The 21,805-nt window shown below is 54.2% G+C and overlaps 1 protein-coding gene across 1 annotated transcript; it reads left to right on the top strand.

Moving 5' to 3' along the window:
* The first annotated feature begins 1,168 nt into the window (after nucleotides 1-1,168).
* LOC141047829 (uncharacterized) lies at nucleotides 1,169-14,547 on the top strand. Its single transcript, XM_073543151.1, has 5 exons — nucleotides 1,169-1,205; nucleotides 10,374-12,224; nucleotides 12,705-12,814; nucleotides 12,910-13,054; nucleotides 14,161-14,547. The coding sequence occupies exons 1-2, from the start codon at nucleotides 1,169-1,171 to the stop codon at nucleotides 11,342-11,344; spliced, it is 1,008 nt and encodes a 335-aa protein (XP_073399252.1). The 3' UTR covers nucleotides 11,345-12,224; nucleotides 12,705-12,814; nucleotides 12,910-13,054; nucleotides 14,161-14,547.
* The last annotated feature ends 7,258 nt before the right edge of the window (nucleotides 14,548-21,805 follow it).

Here is a 21,805-nt window from a genome sequence, read left to right as displayed (position 1 = left end):
ACTGCGGTGTCAGGCTAAAAAGCCCAAGATGGGTGTCCCAGTGTTAAGCAAAAGGGCCAGAACATGTACCGCAGTGGCAGTGTAAAAAAGAAAACCCAAGATGGATGCCATGGTGGTAGACAATAAGGCCAGTGAATGTATCTTGAAGGCAGGCTAAACAGCCCAAGATGGGCGCACTGGTGGTAAGCAAAAAGGCCAAGTATTGGGCCCTTCTGGCTGGCCCACGGGAAATGGTGTGCTTTGGTGGCACACCAACGGGAAAAGGGTGTGCTCTGGTGGCACGCCAATCGGAAATGGTGTGCTTCGGTGGCACGCCAACTGCAAAAGGGTGTGCTTTGGTGGCATGCCAACTGGAAAAGGGTGTGCTTTGGTGGCACGCCAACTGTAAAAGGGTGTGCTTCGGTGGCACGCCAACGGGAAATGGTGTGCTTTGGTGGCACGCCAGCTGAAAAAAAGGGTGTGCTCTGGTGGCACGCCAACCGGAAATCGTGTGCTTCGGTGGTATGCCAATGGGAAAAGGGTGTGCTTCGATGGCATGCCAACAGGAACAGGATGTGCTCCGGTGGCACGCCAACAAGAGTGCTCCGGTGGCACGCCAACGGGAAACGGGTGAGCTCTTGTGGCATGTCAAGGGAAAAGGGTGTTCTCCGGTGGTAAGGAAAAGCTATGTGGGGCTAATTATTTTGAATTTAAGGCTATAGGGGGCACAATATATTAAATAGAAGGCTTTCTGGGTCCCATTATAATAGAGTGCTATGCAGGTTCCATTATATTAAATTGAGTTCTTTGTGGGACGCATTTTATTAATTGGAGGGCTACATGGGGCCCATTGTATTAAATGGAGGGTTATGCAGAGCCTTTTACATGGGGCCCATTACATTATACGTTGGGTTGTGCGGTGCCCATTACATTAAATGTTGGACTATATGGGGCCTATTAAATTAAATGTTGTGCTATATGGAGCCCATTCTACTTTTTGTCGGCTATTTGTGGGTGGGCATTATACTGTTGGCAGGGCAGGCTAAAGATGGGCACCCTGCAGGCAAATAAAGTCAAAGAATTCACCGCAGTGACAGGCTAAAAAGGCCAAGATGGGTGTCCCGGTGGTAAGCAAAAGGGCCAGAATATGAACCGTAGTGGCAGTGTAAAAAAAAAAAAAACAACCAAGATGGACTCCAAGGTGGCAGACAATGAGGCCAATGAATGTATCTCGATGGCAGGCTAAAAAGCCCAACATGGTCGCACAAGTGGTAAGCAAAAAGGCCAAGTAGTGGAACCTTCTGGCGGGCCCATGGGAAATGGTGTGCTTCGGTGGCACGCCAGCGGGAAAGTGGCTGTGCTTCGGTGGCACGCCAACGGGACAGTGGCTGTGCTTCGGTGGCACGCCAGCGGGAAAGTGGCTGTGCTTCGGTGGCACGCCAACTGGACAGTGGCTGTGCTTCGGTGGCACGCCAACGGGACAGTGGCTGTGCTTCGGTGGCACGCCAACGGGACAGTGGCTGTGCTTCGGTGGCACGCCAACGGGACAGTGGCTGTGCTTCGGTGGCACGCCAACGGGACAGTGGCTGTGCTTCGGTGGCACGCCAACGGGACAGTGGCTGTGCTTCGGTGGCACGCCAACGGGACAGTGGCTGTGCTTCGGTGGCACGCCAACGGGACAGTGGCTGTGCTTCGGTGGCACGCCAACGGGACAGTGGCTGTGCTTCGGTGGCACGCCAACGGGACAGTGGCTGTGCTTCGGTGGCACGCCAACGGGACAGTGGCTGTGCTTCGGTGGCACGCCAACGGGACAGTGGCTGTGCTTCGGAGGCACGCCAACGGGACAGTGGCTGTGCTTCGGTGGCACGCCAACGGGACAGTGGCTGTGCTTCGGAGGCACGCCAACGGGACAGTGGCTGTGCTTCGGAGGCACGCCAACGGGACAGTGGCTGTGCTTCGGAGGCACGCCAACGGGACAGTGGCTGTGCTTCGGAGGCACGCCAACGGGACAGTGGCTGTGCTTCGGAGGCACGCCAACGGGACAGTGGCTGTGCTTCGGAGGCACGCCAACGGGACAGTGGCTGTGCTTCGGAGGCACGCCAACGGGACAGTGGCTGTGCTTCGGAGGCACGCCAACGGGACAGTGGCTGTGCTTCGGAGGCACGCCAACGGGACAGTGGCTGTGCTTCGGAGGCACGCCAACGGGACAGTGGCTGTGCTTCGGAGGCACGCCAACGGGACAGTGGCTGTGCTTCGGAGGCACGCCAACGGGACAGTGGCTGTGCTTCGGAGGCACGCCAACGGGACAGTGGCTGTGCTTCGGAGGCACGCCAACGGGACAGTGGCTGTGCTTCGGAGGCACGCCAACGGGACAGTGGCTGTGCTTCGGAGGCACGCCAACGGGACAGTGGCTGTGCTTCGGTGGCACGCCAACGGGACAGTGGCTGTGCTTCGGTGGCACGCCAACGGGACATTGGCTGTGCTTCGGTGGCACGCCAACGGGACAGTGGCTGTGCTTCGGTGGCACGCCAACGGGACAGTGGCTGTGCTTCGGTGGCACGCCAACGGGACAGTGGCTGTGCTTCGGTGGCACGCCAACGGGACAGTGGCTGTGCTTCGGAGGCACGCCAACGGGACAGTGGCTGTGCTTCGGTGGCACGCCAACGGGGCTGTGGCTGTGCTTCGGTGGCACGCCAACGGGACAGTGGCTGTGCTTCGGAGGCACGCCAACGGGACAGTGGCTGTGCTTCGGAGGCAAGCCAACGGGACAGTGGCTGTGCTTCGGAGGCACGCCAACGGGACAGTGGCTGTGCTTCGGAGGCACGCCAACGGGACAGTGGCTGTGCTTCGGTGGCACGCCATCGGGACAGTGGCTGTGCTTCGGTGGCACGCCAACGGGACAGTGGCTGTGCTTCGGAGGCACGCCAACGGGACAGTGGCTGTGCTTCGGAGGCACGCCAACGGGACAGTGGCTGTGCTTCGGAGGCACGCCAACGGGACAGTGGCTGTGCTTCGGAGGCACGCCAACGGGACAGTGGCTGTGCTTCGGAGGCACGCCAACGGGACAGTGGCTGTGCTTCGGAGGCACGCCAACGGGACAGTGGCTGTGCTTCGGAGGCACGCCAACGGGACAGTGGCTGTGCTTCGGAGGCACGCCAACGGGACAGTGGCTGTGCTTCGGAGGCACGCCAACGGGACAGTGGCTGTGCTTCGGAGGCACGCCAACGGGACAGTGGCTGTGCTTCGGAGGCACGCCAACGGGACAGTGGCTGTGCTTCGGAGGCACGCCAACGGGACAGTGGCTGTGCTTCGGAGGCACGCCAACGGGACAGTGGCTGTGCTTCGGAGGCACGCCAACGGGACAGTGGCTGTGCTTCGGAGGCACGCCAACGGGACAGTGGCTGTGCTTCGGAGGCACGCCAACGGGACAGTGGCTGTGCTTCGGAGGCACGCCAACGGGACAGTGGCTGTGCTTCGGAGGCACGCCAACGGGACAGTGGCTGTGCTTCGGAGGCACGCCAACGGGACAGTGGCTGTGCTTCGCAGGCACGCCAACGGGACAGTGGCTGTGCTTCGCAGGCACGCCAACGGGACAGTGGCTGTGCTTCGGAGGCACGCCAACGGGACAGTGGCTGTGCTTCGGAGGCACGCCAACGGGACAGTGGCTGTGCTTCGGAGGCACGCCAACGGGACAGTGGCTGTGCTTCGGAGGCACGCCAACGGGACAGTGGCTGTGCTTCGGAGGCACGCCAGCGGGACAGTGGCTGTGCTTCGGAGGCACGCCAACGGGACAGTGGCTGTGCTTCGGAGGCACGCCAACGGGACAGTGGCTGTGCTTCGGAGGCACGCCAACGGGACAGTGGCTGTGCTTCGGAGGCACGCCAACGGGACAGTGGCTGTGCTTCGGAGGCACGCCAACGGGACAGTGGCTGTGCTTCGGAGGCACGCCAACGGGACAGTGGCTGTGCTTCGGAGGCACGCCAACGGGACAGTGGCTGTGCTTCGGAGGCACGCCAACGGGACAGTGGCTGTGCTTCGGAGGCACGCCAACGGGACAGTGGCTGTGCTTCGGAGGCACGCCAACGGGACAGTGGCTGTGCTTCGGAGGCACGCCAACGGGACAGTGGCTGTGCTTCGGAGGCACGCCAACGGGACAGTGGCTGTGCTTCGGAGGCACGCCAACGGGACAGTGGCTGTGCTTCGGAGGCACGCCAACGGGACAGTGGCTGTGCTTCGGAGGCACGCCAACGGGACAGTGGCTGTGCTTCGGAGGCACGCCAACGGGACAGTGGCTGTGCTTCGGAGGCACGCCAACGGGACAGTGGCTGTGCTTCGGAGGCACGCCAACGGGACAGTGGCTGTGCTTCGGAGGCACGCCAACGGGACAGTGGCTGTGCTTCGGAGGCACGCCAACGGGACAGTGGCTGTGCTTCGGAGGCACGCCAACGGGACAGTGGCTGTGCTTCGGAGGCACGCCAACGGGACAGTGGCTGTGCTTCGGAGGCACGCCAACGGGACAGTGGCTGTGCTTCGGAGGCACGCCAACGGGACAGTGGCTGTGCTTCGGAGGCACGCCAACGGGACAGTGGCTGTGCTTCGGAGGCACGCCAACGGGACAGTGGCTGTGCTTCGGAGGCACGCCAACGGGACAGTGGCTGTGCTTCGGAGGCACGCCAACGGGACAGTGGCTGTGCTTCGGAGGCACGCCAACGGGACAGTGGCTGTGCTTCGGAGGCACGCCAACGGGACAGTGGCTGTGCTTCGGAGGCACGCCAACGGGACAGTGGCTGTGCTTCGGAGGCACGCCAACGGGACAGTGGCTGTGCTTCGGAGGCACGCCAACGGGACAGTGGCTGTGCTTCGGAGGCACGCCAACGGGACAGTGGCTGTGCTTCGGAGGCACGCCAACGGGACAGTGGCTGTGCTTCGGAGGCACGCCAACGGGACAGTGGCTGTGCTTCGGAGGCACGCCAACGGGACAGTGGCTGTGCTTCGGAGGCACGCCAACGGGACAGTGGCTGTGCTTCGGAGGCACGCCAACGGGACAGTGGCTGTGCTTCGGAGGCACGCCAACGGGACAGTGGCTGTGCTTCGGAGGCACGCCAACGGGACAGTGGCTGTGCTTCGGAGGCACGCCAACGGGACAGTGGCTGTGCTTCGGAGGCACGCCAACGGGACAGTGGCTGTGCTTCGGAGGCACGCCAACGGGACAGTGGCTGTGCTTCGGAGGCACGCCAACGGGACAGTGGCTGTGCTTCGGAGGCACGCCAACGGGACAGTGGCTGTGCTTCGGAGGCACGCCAACGGGACAGTGGCTGTGCTTCGGAGGCACGCCAACGGGACAGTGGCTGTGCTTCGGAGGCACGCCAACGGGACAGTGGCTGTGCTTCGGAGGCACGCCAACGGGACAGTGGCTGTGCTTCGGAGGCACGCCAACGGGACAGTGGCTGTGCTTCGGAGGCACGCCAACGGGACAGTGGCTGTGCTTCGGAGGCACGCCAACGGGACAGTGGCTGTGCTTCGGAGGCACGCCAACGGGACAGTGGCTGTGCTTCGGAGGCACGCCAACGGGACAGTGGCTGTGCTTCGGAGGCACGCCAACGGGACAGTGGCTGTGCTTCGGAGGCACGCCAACGGGACAGTGGCTGTGCTTCGGAGGCACGCCAACGGGACAGTGGCTGTGCTTCGGAGGCACGCCAACGGGACAGTGGCTGTGCTTCGGAGGCACGCCAACGGGACAGTGGCTGTGCTTCGGAGGCACGCCAACGGGACAGTGGCTGTGCTTCGGAGGCACGCCAACGGGACAGTGGCTGTGCTTCGGAGGCACGCCAACGGGACAGTGGCTGTGCTTCGGAGGCACGCCAACGGGACAGTGGCTGTGCTTCGGAGGCACGCCAACGGGACAGTGGCTGTGCTTCGGAGGCACGCCAACGGGACAGTGGCTGTGCTTCGGAGGCACGCCAACGGGACAGTGGCTGTGCTTCGGAGGCACGCCAACGGGACAGTGGCTGTGCTTCGGAGGCACGCCAACGGGACAGTGGCTGTGCTTCGGAGGCACGCCAACGGGACAGTGGCTGTGCTTCGGAGGCACGCCAACGGGACAGTGGCTGTGCTTCGGAGGCACGCCAACGGGACAGTGGCTGTGCTTCGGAGGCACGCCAACGGGACAGTGGCTGTGCTTCGGAGGCACGCCAACGGGACAGTGGCTGTGCTTCGGAGGCACGCCAACGGGACAGTGGCTGTGCTTCGGAGGCACGCCAACGGGACAGTGGCTGTGCTTCGGAGGCACGCCAACGGGACAGTGGCTGTGCTTCGGAGGCACGCCAACGGGACAGTGGCTGTGCTTCGGAGGCACGCCAACGGGACAGTGGCTGTGCTTCGGAGGCACGCCAACGGGACAGTGGCTGTGCTTCGGAGGCACGCCAACGGGACAGTGGCTGCGCTTCGGTGGCACGCCAACGGGACAGTGGCTGCGCTTCGGAGGCACGCCAACGGGACAGTGGCTGCGCTTCGGAGGCACGCCAACGGGACAGTGGCTGCGCTTCGGAGGCACGCCATCGGGACAGTGGCTGCGCTTCGGAGGCACGCCAACGGGACAGTGGCTGCGCTTCGGAGGCACGCCAACGGGACAGTGGCTGCGCTTCGGTGGCACGCCAACGGGACAGTGGCTGCGCTTCGGAGGCACGCCAACGGGACAGTGGCTGCGCTTCGGAGGCACGCCAACGGGACAGTGGCTGCGCTTCGGAGGCACGCCAACGGGACAGTGGCTGCGCTTCGGAGGCACGCCAACGGGACAGTGGCTGCGCTTCGGAGGCACGCCAACGGGACAGTGGCTGCGCTTCGGAGGCACGCCAACGGGACAGTGGCTGCGCTTCGGAGGCACGCCAACGGGACAGTGGCTGCGCTTCGGAGGCACGCCAACGGGACAGTGGCTGCGCTTCGGAGGCACGCCAACGGGACAGTGGCTGCGCTTCGGAGGCACGCCAACGGGACAGTGGCTGCGCTTCGGAGGCACGCCAACGGGACAGTGGCTGCGCTTCGGTGGCACGCCAACGGGACAGTGGCTGCGCTTCGGTGGCACGCCAACGGGACAGTGGCTGCGCTTCGGAGGCACGCCAACGGGACAGTGGCTGCGCTTCGGAGGCACGCCAACGGGACAGTGGCTGCGCTTCGGAGGCACGCCAACGGGACAGTGGCTGCGCTTCGGAGGCACGCCAACGGGACAGTGGCTGCGCTTCGGAGGCACGCCAACGGGACAGTGGCTGCGCTTCGGAGGCACGCCAACGGGACAGTGGCTGCGCTTCGGAGGCACGCCAACGGGACAGTGGCTGCGCTTCGGAGGCACGCCAACGGGACAGTGGCTGCGCTTCGGAGGCACGCCAACGGGACAGTGGCTGCGCTTCGGTGGCACGCCAACGGGACAGTGGCTGCGCTTCGGTGGCACGCCAACGGGACAGTGGCTGCGCTTCGGAGGCACGCCAACGGGACAGTGGCTGCGCTTCGGAGGCACGCCAACGGGACAGTGGCTGCGCTTCGGAGGCACGCCAACGGGACAGTGGCTGCGCTTCGGAGGCACGCCAACGGGACAGTGGCTGCGCTTCGGAGGCACGCCAACGGGACAGTGGCTGCGCTTCGGAGGCACGCCAACGGGACAGTGGCTGCGCTTCGGTGGCACGCCAACGGGACAGTGGCTGCGCTTCGGTGGCACGCCAACGGGACAGTGGCTGCGCTTCGGAGGCACGCCAACGGGACAGTGGCTGCGCTTCGGAGGCACGCCAACGGGACAGTGGCTGCGCTTCGGAGGCACGCCAACGGGACAGTGGCTGTGCTTCGGAGGCACGCCAACGGGACAGTGGCTGTGCTTCGGAGGCACGCCAACGGGACAGTGGCTGTGCTTCGGAGGCACGCCAACGGGACAGTGGCTGTGCTTCGGAGGCACGCCAACGGGACAGTGGCTGTGCTTCGGTGGCACGCCAACGGGACAGTGGCTGTGCTTCGGAGGCACGCCAACGGGACAGTGGCTGTGCTTCGGAGGCACGCCAACGGGACAGTGGCTGTGCTTCGGAGGCACGCCAACGGGACAGTGGCTGTGCTTCGGAGGCACGCCAACGGGACAGTGGCTGTGCTTCGGAGGCACGCCAACGGGACAGTGGCTGTGCTTCGGTGGCACGCCAACGGGACAGTGGCTGTGCTTCGGTGGCACGCCAACGGGACAGTGGCTGTGCTTCGGAGGCACGCCAACGGGACAGTGGCTGTGCTTCGGAGGCACGCCAACGGGACAGTGGCTGTGCTTCGGAGGCACGCCAACGGGACAGTGGCTGTGCTTCGGAGGCACGCCAACGGGACAGTGGCTGTGCTTCGGAGGCACGCCAACGGGACAGTGGCTGTGCTTCGGAGGCACGCCAACGGGACAGTGGCTGTGCTTCGGTGGCACGCCAACGGGACACTGGCTGTGCTTCGGAGGCACGCCAACGGGACACTGGCTGTGCTTCGGAGGCACGCCAACGGGACACTGGCTGTGCTTCGGTGGCACGCCAACGGGACACTGGCTGTGCTTCGGTGGCACGCCAACGGGACTGTGGCTGTGCTTCGGTGGCACGCCAACGGGACACTGGCTGTGCTTCGGAGGCACGCCAACGGGACACTGGCTGTGCTTCGGAGGCACGCCAACGGGACACTGGCTGTGCTTCGGAGGCACGCCAACGGGACACTGGCTGTGCTTCGGAGGCACGCCAACGGGACACTGGCTGTGCTTCGGAGGCACGCCAACGGGACACTGGCTGTGCTTCGGAGGCACGCCAACGGGACACTGGCTGTGCTTCGGAGGCACGCCAACGGGACACTGGCTGTGCTTCGGTGGCACGCCAACGGGACACTGGCTGTGCTTCGGTGGCACGCCAACGGGACACTGGCTGTGCTTCGGTGGCACGCCAACGGGACAGTGGCTGTGCTTCGGTGGCACGCCAACGGGACAGTGGCTGTGCTTCGGAGGCACGCCAACGGGACAGTGGCTGTGCTTCGGAGGCACGCCAACGGGACAGTGGCTGTGCTTCGGTGGCACGCCAACGGGACAGTGGCTGTGCTTCGGTGGCACGCCAACGGGACAGTGGCTGTGCTTCGTAGGCACGCCAACGGGACAGTGGCTGTGCTTCGGAGGCACGCCAACGGGACAGTGGCTGTGCTTCGGAGGCACGCCAACGGGACAGTGGCTGTGCTTCGGAGGCACGCCAACGGGACAGTGGCTGTGCTTCGGTGGCACGCCAACGGGACAGTGGCTGTGCTTCGGAGGCACGCCAACGGGACAGTGGCTGTGCTTCGGAGGCACGCCAACGGGACAGTGGCTGTGCTTCGGAGGCACGCCAACGGGACACTGGCTGTGCTTCGGTGGCACGCCAACGGGACACTGGCTGTGCTTCGGTGGCACGCCAACGGGACAGTGGCTGTGCTTCGGAGGCACGCCAACGGGACAGTGGCTGTGCTTCGGTGGCACGCCAACGGGACAGTGGCTGTGCTTCGGAGGCACGCCAACGGGACAGTGGCTGTGCTTCGGTGGCACGCCAACGGGACTGTGGCTGTGCTTCGGTGGCACGCCATCGGGACAGTGGCTGTGCTTCGGTGGCTCGCCAACGGGAATGTGGCTGTGCTTCGGTGGCACGCCAACGGGACTGTGGCTGTGCTTCGGTGGCACGCCAACGGGACAGTGGCTGTGCTTCGGTGGCACGCCAACGGGACAGTGGCTGTGCTTCGGTGGCACGCCAACGGGACAGTGGCTGTGCTTCGGTGGCACGCCAACGGGACAGTGGCTGTGCTTCGGTGGCACGCCAACGGGACAGTGGCTGTGCTTCGGTGGCACGCCAGCGGGACAGTGGCTGTGCTTCGGTGGCACGCCAGCGGGACAGTGGCTGTGCTTCGGTGGCACGCCAGCGGGACAGTGGCTGTGCTTCGGTGGCAAGCCAACGGGACAGTGGCTGTGCTTCGGTGGCACGCCAACGGGACAGTGGCTGTGCTTCGGTGGCACGCCAACGGGACAGTGGCTGTGCTTCGGTGGCACGCCAACGGGACAGTGGCTGTGCTTCGGTGGCACGCCAACGGGACAGTGGCTGTGCTTCGGTGGCACGCCAACGGGACAGTGGCTGTGCTTCGGTGGCACGCCAACGGGACAGTGGCTGTGCTTCGGTGGCACGCCAACGGGACAGTGGCTGTGCTTCGGTGGCACGCCAACGGGACAGTGGCTGTGCTTCGGTGGCACGCCAACGGGACAGTGGCTGTGCTTCGGTGGCACGCCAACGGGACAGTGGCTGTGCTTCGGTGGCACGCCAACGGGACAGTGGCTGTGCTTCGGTGGCACGCCAACGGGACAGTGGCTGTGCTTCGGTGGCACGCCAACGGGACAGTGGCTGTGCTTCGGTGGCACGCCAACGGGACAGTGGCTGTGCTTCGGTGGCACGCCAACGGGACAGTGGCTGTGCTTCGGAGGCACGCCAACGGGACAGTGGCTGTGCTTCGGAGGCACGCCAACGGGACAGTGGCTGTGCTTCGGAGGCACGCCAACGGGACAGTGGCTGTGCTTCGGAGGCACGCCAACGGGACAGTGGCTGTGTTTCGGAGGCACGCCAACGGGACAGTGGCTGTGCTTCGGTGGCACGCCAACGGGACAGTGGCTGTGCTTCGGTGGCACGCCAACGGGACAGTGGCTGTGCTTCGGTGGCACGCCAACGGGACAGTGGCTGTGCTTCGGTGGCACGCCAACGGGACAGTGGCTGTGCTTCGGTGGCACGCCAACGGGACTGTGGCTGTGCTTCGGTGGCACGCCAACGGGACAGTGGCTGTGCTTCGGAGGCACGCCAACGGGACAGTGGCTGTGCTTCGGTGGCACGCCAACGGGACTGTGGCTGTGCTTCGGTGGCACGCCAACGGGACTGTGGCTGTGCTTCGGTGGCTCGCCAACGGGACAGTGGCTGTGCGCTCTTCTGGCACGCCAACGGGACTGTGGCTGTGCTTCGGTGGCACGCCAACGGGACAGTGGCTGTGCTTCGGAGGCACGCCAACGGGACAGTGGCTGTGCTTCGGTGGCACGCCAACGGGACTGTGGCTGTGCTTCGGTGGCACGCCAACGGGACTGTGGCTGTGCTTCGGTGGCTCGCCAACGGGACAGTGGCTGTGCGCTCTTCTGGCACGCCAACGGGACAGTGGCTGTGCTTCGGTGGCTCTCCAACGGGACAGTGGCTGTGCTTTGGTGGCTCGCCAACGGGACAGTGGCTGTGCGCTCTTGTGGCACGCCAACGGGACAGTGGCTGTGCTTCGGTGGCACGCCAACGGGACAGTGGCTGTGCGCTCTTGTGGCACGGGTAAAGGAAGGCTATGAGGTTTAATTATTTTTAATTTAAGGCTATAGGGGGCACAATATATTAAATAGAAGGCTTTCTGAGTCACATTATAAGAGTGCTATGCAGGTCCCATTATATTATATTGAGTTCTTTGTGGGACGCATTATGTTAATTGGAGGGCTACATGGGTCCCATTGTATTAAATGGAGGGTTATGTAGAGCCTTTTATATTATGTAAAACTGTGGGGGTTTCATTATATTAAATGGAATGCTTTGTAGAGCATATTATAATAAAAATGGAGGGCTATATGTGACCACTGTCCCATTATATGAGGAAATCTGTCAGGCTCATTATATTAAATGGAGCGCTATGTAGAGCCCCCATAAATTAAAAACTTTTTACAATAAAAAACGTCTTTTAGAGTTACAGCTGCCTGCTATAAATTGTAATTCAAGCCCCCCTTTATCACGCCCAAAGTTAGGGAAAAATAAAATTAAAAAAAGCATTTATTTCCATTTTCCCATTAGAGCTAGGGTTAGGTTATGTGCACACGTTGCGTATTCTCCCGCGGATTTTTCTGCACAAAATCCGCAGCTCTTGGCAGAAAACGCAGGTGCGTTTTTGATGCTTTTTTAATGTGGTTTTGGCTGCGGAATTGTCTGCATTTTTTCACAGCAACAGATAGTTTGCCAAACTAGACTAAAGAAAAAAAAAAATTGATGTTATTATCTTGTCCAACCCCTTCTTCCATTCTCTATTTTGCTTTTACCAAATCAACAATGGTGAGTGCCAGAAATGAGCAGCAGAGTGCCCAGCGGGCTGATGAGTATAGCGCGCAGCGCTTATCGGTCCGCAGGCCATTCAGAATACTCATGCTGGGGTGTTTGCTGCAAATCCTGATGCGTCACAGAGAGCAGGTAAGATAAAGTAGATTAGGGTTGGATTAAGTTAGGGTTGAGATTCGGTTTAGGGTGGGGATTAGGGTTAGGAATGCAATTGGGGTTTGAGATTAGGGTTATAGTTGGGATTAGGGTTATGGTTGGGATTTGGATTAGGGTTGATTGGGGTTAGGGTTGTGATTAGGGTTTGGATTGGGAATAGACTTGGGGTTGGGATTTGGGTTATGGTAGGGATTTGGATTAGGGTTGTGATTAAGATTAGGGTTTGGATTAGGAATAGACTAGTGGTTGGGATTAGGGTTATGGTTGGGATTAAGGTTGTGATTGGGGTTAGGGTTGGGATTAGGGTTTGGATAAGGAATAGACTAGGATTATGGTTGGGATTTGGGTTTGGGTTGGGGTTAGGAATAGGTTTGGGATTAGGATTGGGATTCCGAAAATTCTTGACATGTCTGTTTTTTCACTGTGTTGTGTACTAAAACAATATTTTTATTTTAGGCCGAGCAGCAGCACAGGAGAATGTGAGCCTGTAAATTGTGGGTGCACCCACTCTTAGTGGAGAGAACAGAGAAAGGGCATTTTTATGTTCTTTACAACGATTTGAGGAGGTAAGTTGCCAAATATCTCAAGATAGTTTCCAACTTAGAATGTGTCCGAAAATATATAATCATTTTTTTTCTTTTTTTTTATGTCAACTTTGCAGATATCTGGAAAAATTTGTCGTTCTACCGGCTTACAATCACCGCCTTTGATAATCTGCTACAAATCTTGTGTCCCCATCTTATATTGGCTGATATGTTAATGAGGAAGGCCATCATTGCTGAGGAAAGGCTGCTCATCACTTTGCGGTAAGTAACTAATTTTCTGTTTGTATGTCATTAGGCATATTTCACACGTCATTGTATCCGGTACGTGTGATGAAAGTTTTCACATGTACTGGAGACACTGACACATGTAGACCCACTTAAATTAATGGGTCTATGCATATGTCAGCGTGTTTTTGTGGATCATGTGTCAGTGGGCAAAACACGCTGCCACTGTCATGCACACGTGCACATGGAGAACACACATTGATGTCCTCTGTGTAACACGCATTGCACTGGTGAAGCGCTACAGGAAGCGCTGTTCCCTGGCAGCAGGTGCTGGCATCATTCTCCCCTGGTCTGCAGGATTTCACTGCCATCAAGGAAGAATGGGATTTGTCTTCAGCACCTGCCACCTTGTAACTGCACTTTCTGTAGCGCTTGTTCCCTGCTAGCCATCTGTGTGGAAATGATGCAGCACATGGGCGGCACACGGTTGCCACATGTGTGCCTCGCACACACAGACACATTGACATGGATATCTTTGGTACAGTCTTTTACGGTACCACAAATATCCTGATATGTAAAACACGCCTGGAACCTGTCTGCATTGTTGCTGCTATAAGATGCGTCCACTGTCTTTCAGGGCTTATCTGCAGCATTCTATAATTAACCGCCCCGGTTAATGCACTACCACTCTCCTGCTTGCTTCATTGCTGTACTGCACAGGCGTACTTTTATGTTCTGATGAGTATGGACTAAAGTCCGGAGGTGTGCATGCGCTGGGCTTCTCAGACCTTTCCTGGCGCTTGCTCACTGCAGGAATTCGTTCTGCCCTCAACAGGCCAGATAACCACGGCTGAGCAGTAGAGCGTTGAAGCAAGCAGGAGGGCGGCGGTGGTGCGAAAAGATCGGAGTGGCCTGACGCGGAGCTTCAACTCCCATCTGACGTGACCGCCCCACGCAATTGTTTGTAATTTTGTGTTTATTTAGAGCTTTCGTGTCAGACCGGGGCATTAGCGACACCATTATAGAATGCTTCAGATAAGACCTGAAAGGTGGTGGACGCATCTTATAGCGGCCATAACTGCTGACAGGTTCCCTTACATTTTTGTGTGACATTTCTAATAATCTTTAAATTTTCTTTGCAGATTTTTAGCCACAGTAGAGAGCTACACATCTTTACACCTCCAATTTAGAATTGTAAATCCACCATCTCTAAAATTGTAAGGTGCACATGTACCGTCATCTGGCAGAAGTTGCAGCTCATGGTGATGTCTTCCCCAACCGAGGAGACTTGGCTGCCGGATGCGCAACGTGGGTCTGGGAAGGCCATCCAACTCGGGTGTGCGTGTGAGAGAAACTTTTACTGACTATTTTATGAGTCTAGAAGGTCCTGTGCACTGGCAAAACTCCTGTGATGGTGTTGGGCACCCTGAACAGCAGTGAAAGATGAAAGAATAAGATTGAGCGGCACCAATGAAGGACCCGTCAAGCAACATGAAAATGTTTTTTTAGTAAAAAAAAATTATTCCGTATGTATTTGGATTGTTAATTTTATGTGCGTTATTTTTTTCTTTTTACTAAGTGGGTTTTGTTCCCAAAAATGTTCAAGATTCTTCTACTTCCCATAGTCCTGTTCCCTAGACTATCATACATATCCTCTACCCCATAGTCCTGCGCTCATGTACCCATAACACAGGTTATAGCCCTTTTATATCCTCCTTATGATAATGTTTATAAAGAACACCAAATGACTAAGTTATGGTACTGCGGGTAATAGCTAGTGTTGATGCATCCGTAGGGTAACTTGCAGTTGGTGAGGGCATTTCAGTGCTGTATGGTCGACTTGTTTGGTAGTCAGGTTGGGTTTGTTGTTGGGCTTGGTTTCTTTTCCAAAAAACCCCATCAAAATTTCATCATATGGAGAAATTGGAGCAGGGTCCTGCAGAGCTGTCAGTGACATTTGCACCAGATTCGTGAAAATGGACTGCCTATCCAGTGTCAGTGAGCGAGCCTTGTTTGCAATTTGCAAGGCAAAAAAATCGAACTCCTCCTCTTTCGTTAATTTTTTTTCACTGCCAGAGTCTCAGTTGCAGCTTTGATGGTTGTATCACTTTTTTTTTAGTTTTTTTTTTTTTTGTTTGGCTCTCCTGACACCGGATAGGCAGCTCTTTGTGTAACCGCTTCTTCGGCACCAGAAACTCCAGCAGCGGCGGACGCCGATGTGCCAGCAGTTGATGAAGATGGGGCACCAGCAGAGATGGAGAACATGTGCCGCCAGCTCCAGATGAAGTTCCTGCTCCATCTTCGGATTCATCCTCAGCAGGAGGTAAAATGTTCCCTTGAGTGCTGTGTGAAAAAAAACAAACATATTGATTGGGGTATGTTTCCGTGCTGCGTAGGAGCATCGCTTTGGAGGCAGCAAAAAGATTGCTCAGCCGAAAGCGCTGCCAACTTATTTTCTTACACATGGTGATAACGCATGTTTAACCCCTTCATGACCAAGCCTATTTTGACCTTAATGACCAGGCCATTTTTTGCAATTCTGACCAGTGTCCCTTTATGAGGTAATAACTCAGGAACGCTTCAACGGATCCTAGCGATTCTGAGATTGTTTTTTCCTGACATATTGGGCTTCATGTTAGTGGTAAATTTAGGTCGATAATTTATGCGTTTATTTGTGAAAAAGTCAGCAATTTGGCGAAAATTTAGAAAATTTCGCAATTTTCAAATTTTGAATTTTTTTTCTGTTAAACCAGAGAGTTATGTGACAAAAAATAGTTACTAAATAACATTTCCCACATGTCTACTTTACATCAGCACAATTTTGGAAACAAAATATTTTTTTGTTAGGAAGTTATAAGGGTTAAAAGTTGACCAGCGATTTCTCATTTTTACAATAAAATATACAAAACCATTTTTTTTAGGGACCACCTCACATTTGAAGTCACTTTAAGGGGTCTATATGGCAGAAAATACCCAAAAGTGACACCATTCTAAAAACTGCACCCCTCAAGCTACTCAAAACTACATTCATGAAGATTATTAACCCTTCAGGTGCTTCAGAGGAACTAAAGCAACGTGGAAAGAAAAAATGGACATTTTAATTTTTCCAACAAAAATTTTCTTTTAGCATCAATTTTTTCATTTTCGCATGGGCAACAGGATAAAATGGATCCTAAAAATTGTTGGGCAATTTCTCCTGAGTACACCGATACCTCATATGTGGTCATAAACCACTGTTTGGGCGCACGGCAGGGCTCAGAAGGGAAGGAGCACCATTTGACTTTTTGAATGGAAAATATGCTGGACTATTTAGCGGTTGCCATGTCGCGTATGGAGAGCCCCTGTGTGCCTAAACATTGGAGCTCCCCCACAAGTGACCCCATTTTGGAAACTAGACCCCACAAGGAACTTATCTAGATGCATAGTGATCACTTTGAACCCCCAGGTACTTCACAAATTGATATGTAAAAAAAAAAGTACTTTTTTATCACAAAAATTGTCTTTTAGTCTCAGTTTTTTCATTTTCACATGGATCCTAAAATTTGTTAAAAAATTTCTCCTGAGTACACCGATACCTCATATGTGGTCATAAACCACTGTTTGAGCGCACGGCAGGGTCCGGAAGGGAAGGAGCACCATTTGACTTTTTGAATGGAAAATTAGCTCCAATCGTTATCGGACACCATATCGTGTTTGGAGAGCCCCTGTGTGCCTAAACATTGGCGCTCCCCCACAAATGACCCCATTTTGGACCTAGACCCCCTAAGGAACTTATCTAGATGCATAGTGAGCACTTTGAACCCCCAAGTGCTTCACAAAAGTTTATAACGCAGAGCCATGAAAATAAAAAATATTTTTTCCTCAAAAAATTTTTTAGTGCGCAATTTTTTATTTTCACAAGGGTACGAGGATAAATTAGACCCCAAAAGTTGTCCAGTTTGTCCTGAGTACACTGGTACCCCATATGTGGGTGGGGACCACTGTTTGGGTACACGTCGGGGCTCGGAAGGGAAGTAGTGACATTATGAAATGCTGACTTTGATGGAATGGTCTGCGGGCACCATGTAACATTTGCAGAGCCCCTGATGTACCTAAACAGTGGAAACCCCCCACAAGTGACCCCATTTTGGAAACTAGACCCCCCAAGGAACTTATCTAGATGTCTGGTGAGCACCTTGAACCCCCAAGCGCGTCACAGAAGTTTATAACGCAGAGCCGTGAAAATAAAAAAAAATTTCCTCAAAAAAAAAAGATTTTCAGCCAGCAATTTTTTATTTTCACGGGTAGCAGGATATATTGGACCCCAAAAGTTGTACAGTTTGTCCTGAGTACGCTGGTGCCCCATATATGGGGGGAACCATTGTTAGGGCACACATAAGGGCTCGGAATGGAAGTAGTGACGTTTTGAAATGCAGACTTTGATGGATTGGTCTGCGGTCGTCGTTACATTTGCAGAGCCCCTGATGTGCCTAAACAATAGAAACCCCCCACAAGTGACCCCATTTTGGAAACTAGACCTCCCAAGGAACTTATCTAGATGCCTGGTGAGCACTTTGAACCCCCAAGGGCTTCACAGAAGTTTATAACGCAGAAACGTGAAAATAAAAAAAAAATATGCCACAAAAATAATTTTTTAGCCCCCAATTTTTTATTTTCCCAAGGGTACCAGGAGAAATTAGATCCCCAAAGTTGTTGTGCAATTTTTCCTGAGTACGCTGATACCCCATATGTTGGGGTAAACCACTGTTTGGGCACACGTCGGGGCTTGGAAGGGAGGGAGCACCGTTTAACTTTTTGAACGCAAAATTAGCTGGAATCAATGGTTGCACCAGGTCGCGTTTGGAGACCCCCTGATGTGCCTAAACAGTGGAAACCCCACAATTCTAACTTCAACCCTAACCCCAACACACCCCTGACCACAGCCCTAACCCCAACACATCCCTAACCCTAATCCCAACCCTAACCCCAACACACCCCTAACCCCAACACACCCCTAACCCTAATTCCAACCCTAACTCTAATTCCAACCATAACCCTAATTCTAACCCTCTTTCCAACCCTAACCCTCTTTCCAACCCGGACCCTCTTTCCAACCCGGACCCTAACCCTCTTTCCAACCCTAACCCTCTTTCCAACCCTAACCCTCTTTCCAACCCTAACCCTCTTTCCAACCCTAACCCTCTTTCCAACCCTAACCCTCTTTCCAACCCTAACCCTAATGGAAAAATAAAAATAATTTCTTTATTTTATTAGTTGATCCTGCCTATGGGGGTGATAAACGGGGATATTTACATTTCATTCTATTTTGATCACTGTGAAAGTGATCAAAATGAATGAATGGAAATTGGAGCCGGCGGGCGCACTGCGCATGCGCCTGCCATTTTCCAATATGGTGGCGCCCATGGTCCAGGACCGCAGGACACCGGGAGCCATAACGGCACTCGGTGAGTACCGGGAGGGGGGAGGGGGGCAATCGGAAGCCGGTCGGAGCGGAGGGAAGGCAGGGGGGGAGATGATGACAGCGGCGTCACATCGCCACTCATTCAGTGGCGGGGGGCAGATCGCCCCCGTTAACGGGTGGGGGGGGTCGGATCGCTTTCACCAGCCATGTCCGATGCTACAGCAGCGTCGGACATGGCTGGATTGTAATATTTCATCAATTTTCATTGATGAAATATTACTATTGCTCTGATTGGCTGTTTCACTTTTAACAGCCAATCAGAGCGATCGTAATCACGTGGGGGCGAAGCCACGCCCCCCTATGCTGAAGAACAAAGCCCCCTGTATCTGCGGGTCGGGTGACCTTTCAGTGACCTAGATCACCCGACCCGCAGGGGGGCTTTAAAGTCATGACGCCACATAGGCGTCACTGGTCAGATTTGTACCAGGTTTCATGACACCTATGTGGCGTCATTGGTCGTGAAGGGGTTAAAACACATGCAGAATCAACACATGCTATCAATATACTGTGCTAGTTATCTTGCGGAGACAGAGGGAAACGCAAGACAAGTGACATGCTGTGGTGTCAAAAGACGTGCCACATGTCCGATGACATAGGTCTGCCACCTCCATGTTTGTACGCATAGTTGAGAGGGGATTTCATCACATCTCCACTATGCTGTTCTATCTGGACACTACAAATTGAGTGCTGCAGCTGTATGCAGCATTCAATACGCAGCCAATTGTGCTATACCACGTGATAATAGCTGTAATTACAGATTTTGATTTTTTTAATAAAAAATTACCTCCGCAATGTCCTGCTTGTTAGCAGAAATTGTAGCTCATCATAAAATGAGAATGTTTGCCTGGTGGGAGAGGAGCAACTTTTGGCACAGCTGGAGACAAATTTGTGGAATCTGTCCCTCACCGACAGCCGCCTTTGTTTAACATCTTTCTCTAAAAATCAAAAATAAACACTTAATCACATTTTTAAAAACTAATAGAAACATTTTAAATAACATAATTACCAATTTGCAACTGTGTTGCATTTGGGAATGAATCCCATTCGGGATACAGCTGCCTTAAAGGTTTTGTACAGCAGTGGTCACGGGAAGATCGGTCCTTGTATGCCTCATCTGCAGGGTCCCATATGGGAAGAAAATAACGTACCTACAATGTATACAATAATGTCATTAGATACTATAGTCAACAACCAAAAAAAAATTAGATATTTAAATATAACCTACCATAACCACAGGCCGAAGGATAACACAAACAAAAACACCTAATCCCAAACCTAACACATCCCAACACTAATCCCAAACCTAACACATCCCAACCCCTAATCCCAACCCTAATCCCAAACCAAACACTAATCCCAACCATAATCCTAAACCTAACACTAATCCCAGTCATAACCCTAATCCTAACCCTAATCACAAAATGCAGAAATAATTATATTTTTATTTTAAGTTTTTATTTTGGGTAGCTAACAAAAGGGGTTAGCGACAAAAAATGCGTGGGCTCCCGCGCAATTTTCTGCGCCAGAGTGGGAAAGCCGACAGCCGGGATCCAATATGTGTAGCCTGGGAAGGGGTTAATAACCATGGATCTTCCCAGGCCATGAATATCAGCCCTCAGCTGTCTGCGTAGCCTTTCTGACTATAGAAATAGGGGGACCCCAAAAAAGAAATGACGTGGGGGGGTCCCCCTATATTTTATAGCCAGAAAGGCTAAGCAGACAGCTGTGGCTTAACCCCTTCATGACAGGCAATACGTATATTTACTGACCTGAGATATAAGGGAATATCATCCCCATACAGGTGACAATCCAGCAGCTGTTGGCTGTCCACTATATCTGACAACTTGCTGTATCACAAATGATCAGTGTTGGCACCGTCCATATCTTTAACCCCTTAGTTACTGCTGTCAAAAGTGACTACATCAAATAAATGGTTAATAGATTGTGGGGTTTTGCACTTTATCTAATTGACACACCGAGATCATGATTGTGTGGTCCTGATGTTTGCCATAGCAGTTCATGGCAAAATAGCGGCCTTAGAGTCTCCTGGCTACTGCGGCCAGTTGAGAAGTTAGCGACATTTAGGTGGTAAACAAACACTTTTTCATTCCAGCTATACCACTTTGCATTAATTCCTGAAAATCACCTGAAGGGTTAATAAACTACCTGACAGCAGTTTTCAATATGTCAGGGGGTGCAGTTTTTAAAATGGTATCATGTTTGGGGTTTTCCAATATATAGCACCCCTAGAGTCACTTCAAACTTGGATAGGTCCCTCAAAAAAATAAATTTTGTAAATTTCCTTGAAAAAATGAAAAATTATTGCTACATTTTTAAACCTCCTAAAAGGGTAATAAAATTAGTGTTTTAGAAATGGTGATGATGTAAAGCAGGCATGAGGGAAATGTTATTAATGTTTTTCTGTGGTATGACTATCTGGATTAAAGGGATAATCATTCAGAGTTTGAAAGCTGCAATTTTTTTTAAATTTTGTCAAGTTCCTGATATTTTTTAATAAACACAAAATATATCAATCTAAATTTACCACTATCATAAATTATAATGTGCCACGAAAAATCAGTCTCAAAATTACTGGGATTTGTTGAAGCAGTCCAGAGTTATGACCACATAAAGTGACATTGGTCAGATTTTAAAAATTGGCCCGGTCACGAAGGGGTTAATATTTGTACCCTGGGAAAGGGTTAATACCCATGGATCCTCCCAGACCATGAATATCAGCCCTCAGCTGTCTGCATAGCCTTTCTGGCTATAGAAATAGGGGGACCCCCCAAAATAAATGACATGGGGTCCCACTATATTTTATAGCCAGAAAGACAACTGCGGGCTGATATTCATAGCCTAGGAAGGGGCCATAGATATTGCCCCCCCCCCGGCTACAAATTACCAGCCAGTAGCCGCCCCAGAAATGGCGCATCTGTAAGATGTGCAAATTCCAGCACTTAGCCCTTCTCTTCCCACTCCTGTGTAGCGGTGGGATATGGGGTAATAAAAGGTTAATGTCACCTTTGACTGTAAGGTGACATTAAGCCCGATTTAATATTGGAGAGGCGTCAATAAGACGCCGATCCATTATTAATCTAAAAAATAAAAGGGGAAATAAAACAGACATAAAATAAAAGTATTTTAATGAAATAAAGACAGTTTTTGGCAAAATTATATTTTTCTGGTAATCCACCAAGTGACGCCCTCGTTCTCCTAGAAAATATAACAAACCAATAATATACTCCCTGGTCCGATGTAGTCCAAAATCGAGTGTCCCACGACGATCTGCCATGGAGAACAGTCACATCAGGAGATGTGACTGC

This window comes from Dendrobates tinctorius, unplaced genomic scaffold, assembly GCF_039654945.1.
Source record: "Dendrobates tinctorius isolate UK_male_01 unplaced genomic scaffold, ASM3965494v1 ptg000129l, whole genome shotgun sequence".
Taxonomy (NCBI): Eukaryota; Metazoa; Chordata; class Amphibia; order Anura; family Dendrobatidae; genus Dendrobates; species Dendrobates tinctorius.
The sequence above is the reverse complement of the archived record's forward strand: the minus strand, read 5'-3'. Positions and strand labels throughout refer to the sequence as shown.

Coding starts and splice junctions, on each gene's coding strand:
- LOC141047829 (XM_073543151.1), top strand. CDS start 1,169: ATGGACTCCAAGGTGGCAGACAATGAGGCCAATGAAT. Junction 1,206..10,373: donor AGACAATGAGGCCAATGAAT/GTATCTCGATGG, acceptor CCAACGGGACAG/TGGCTGTGCTTCGGTGGCAC.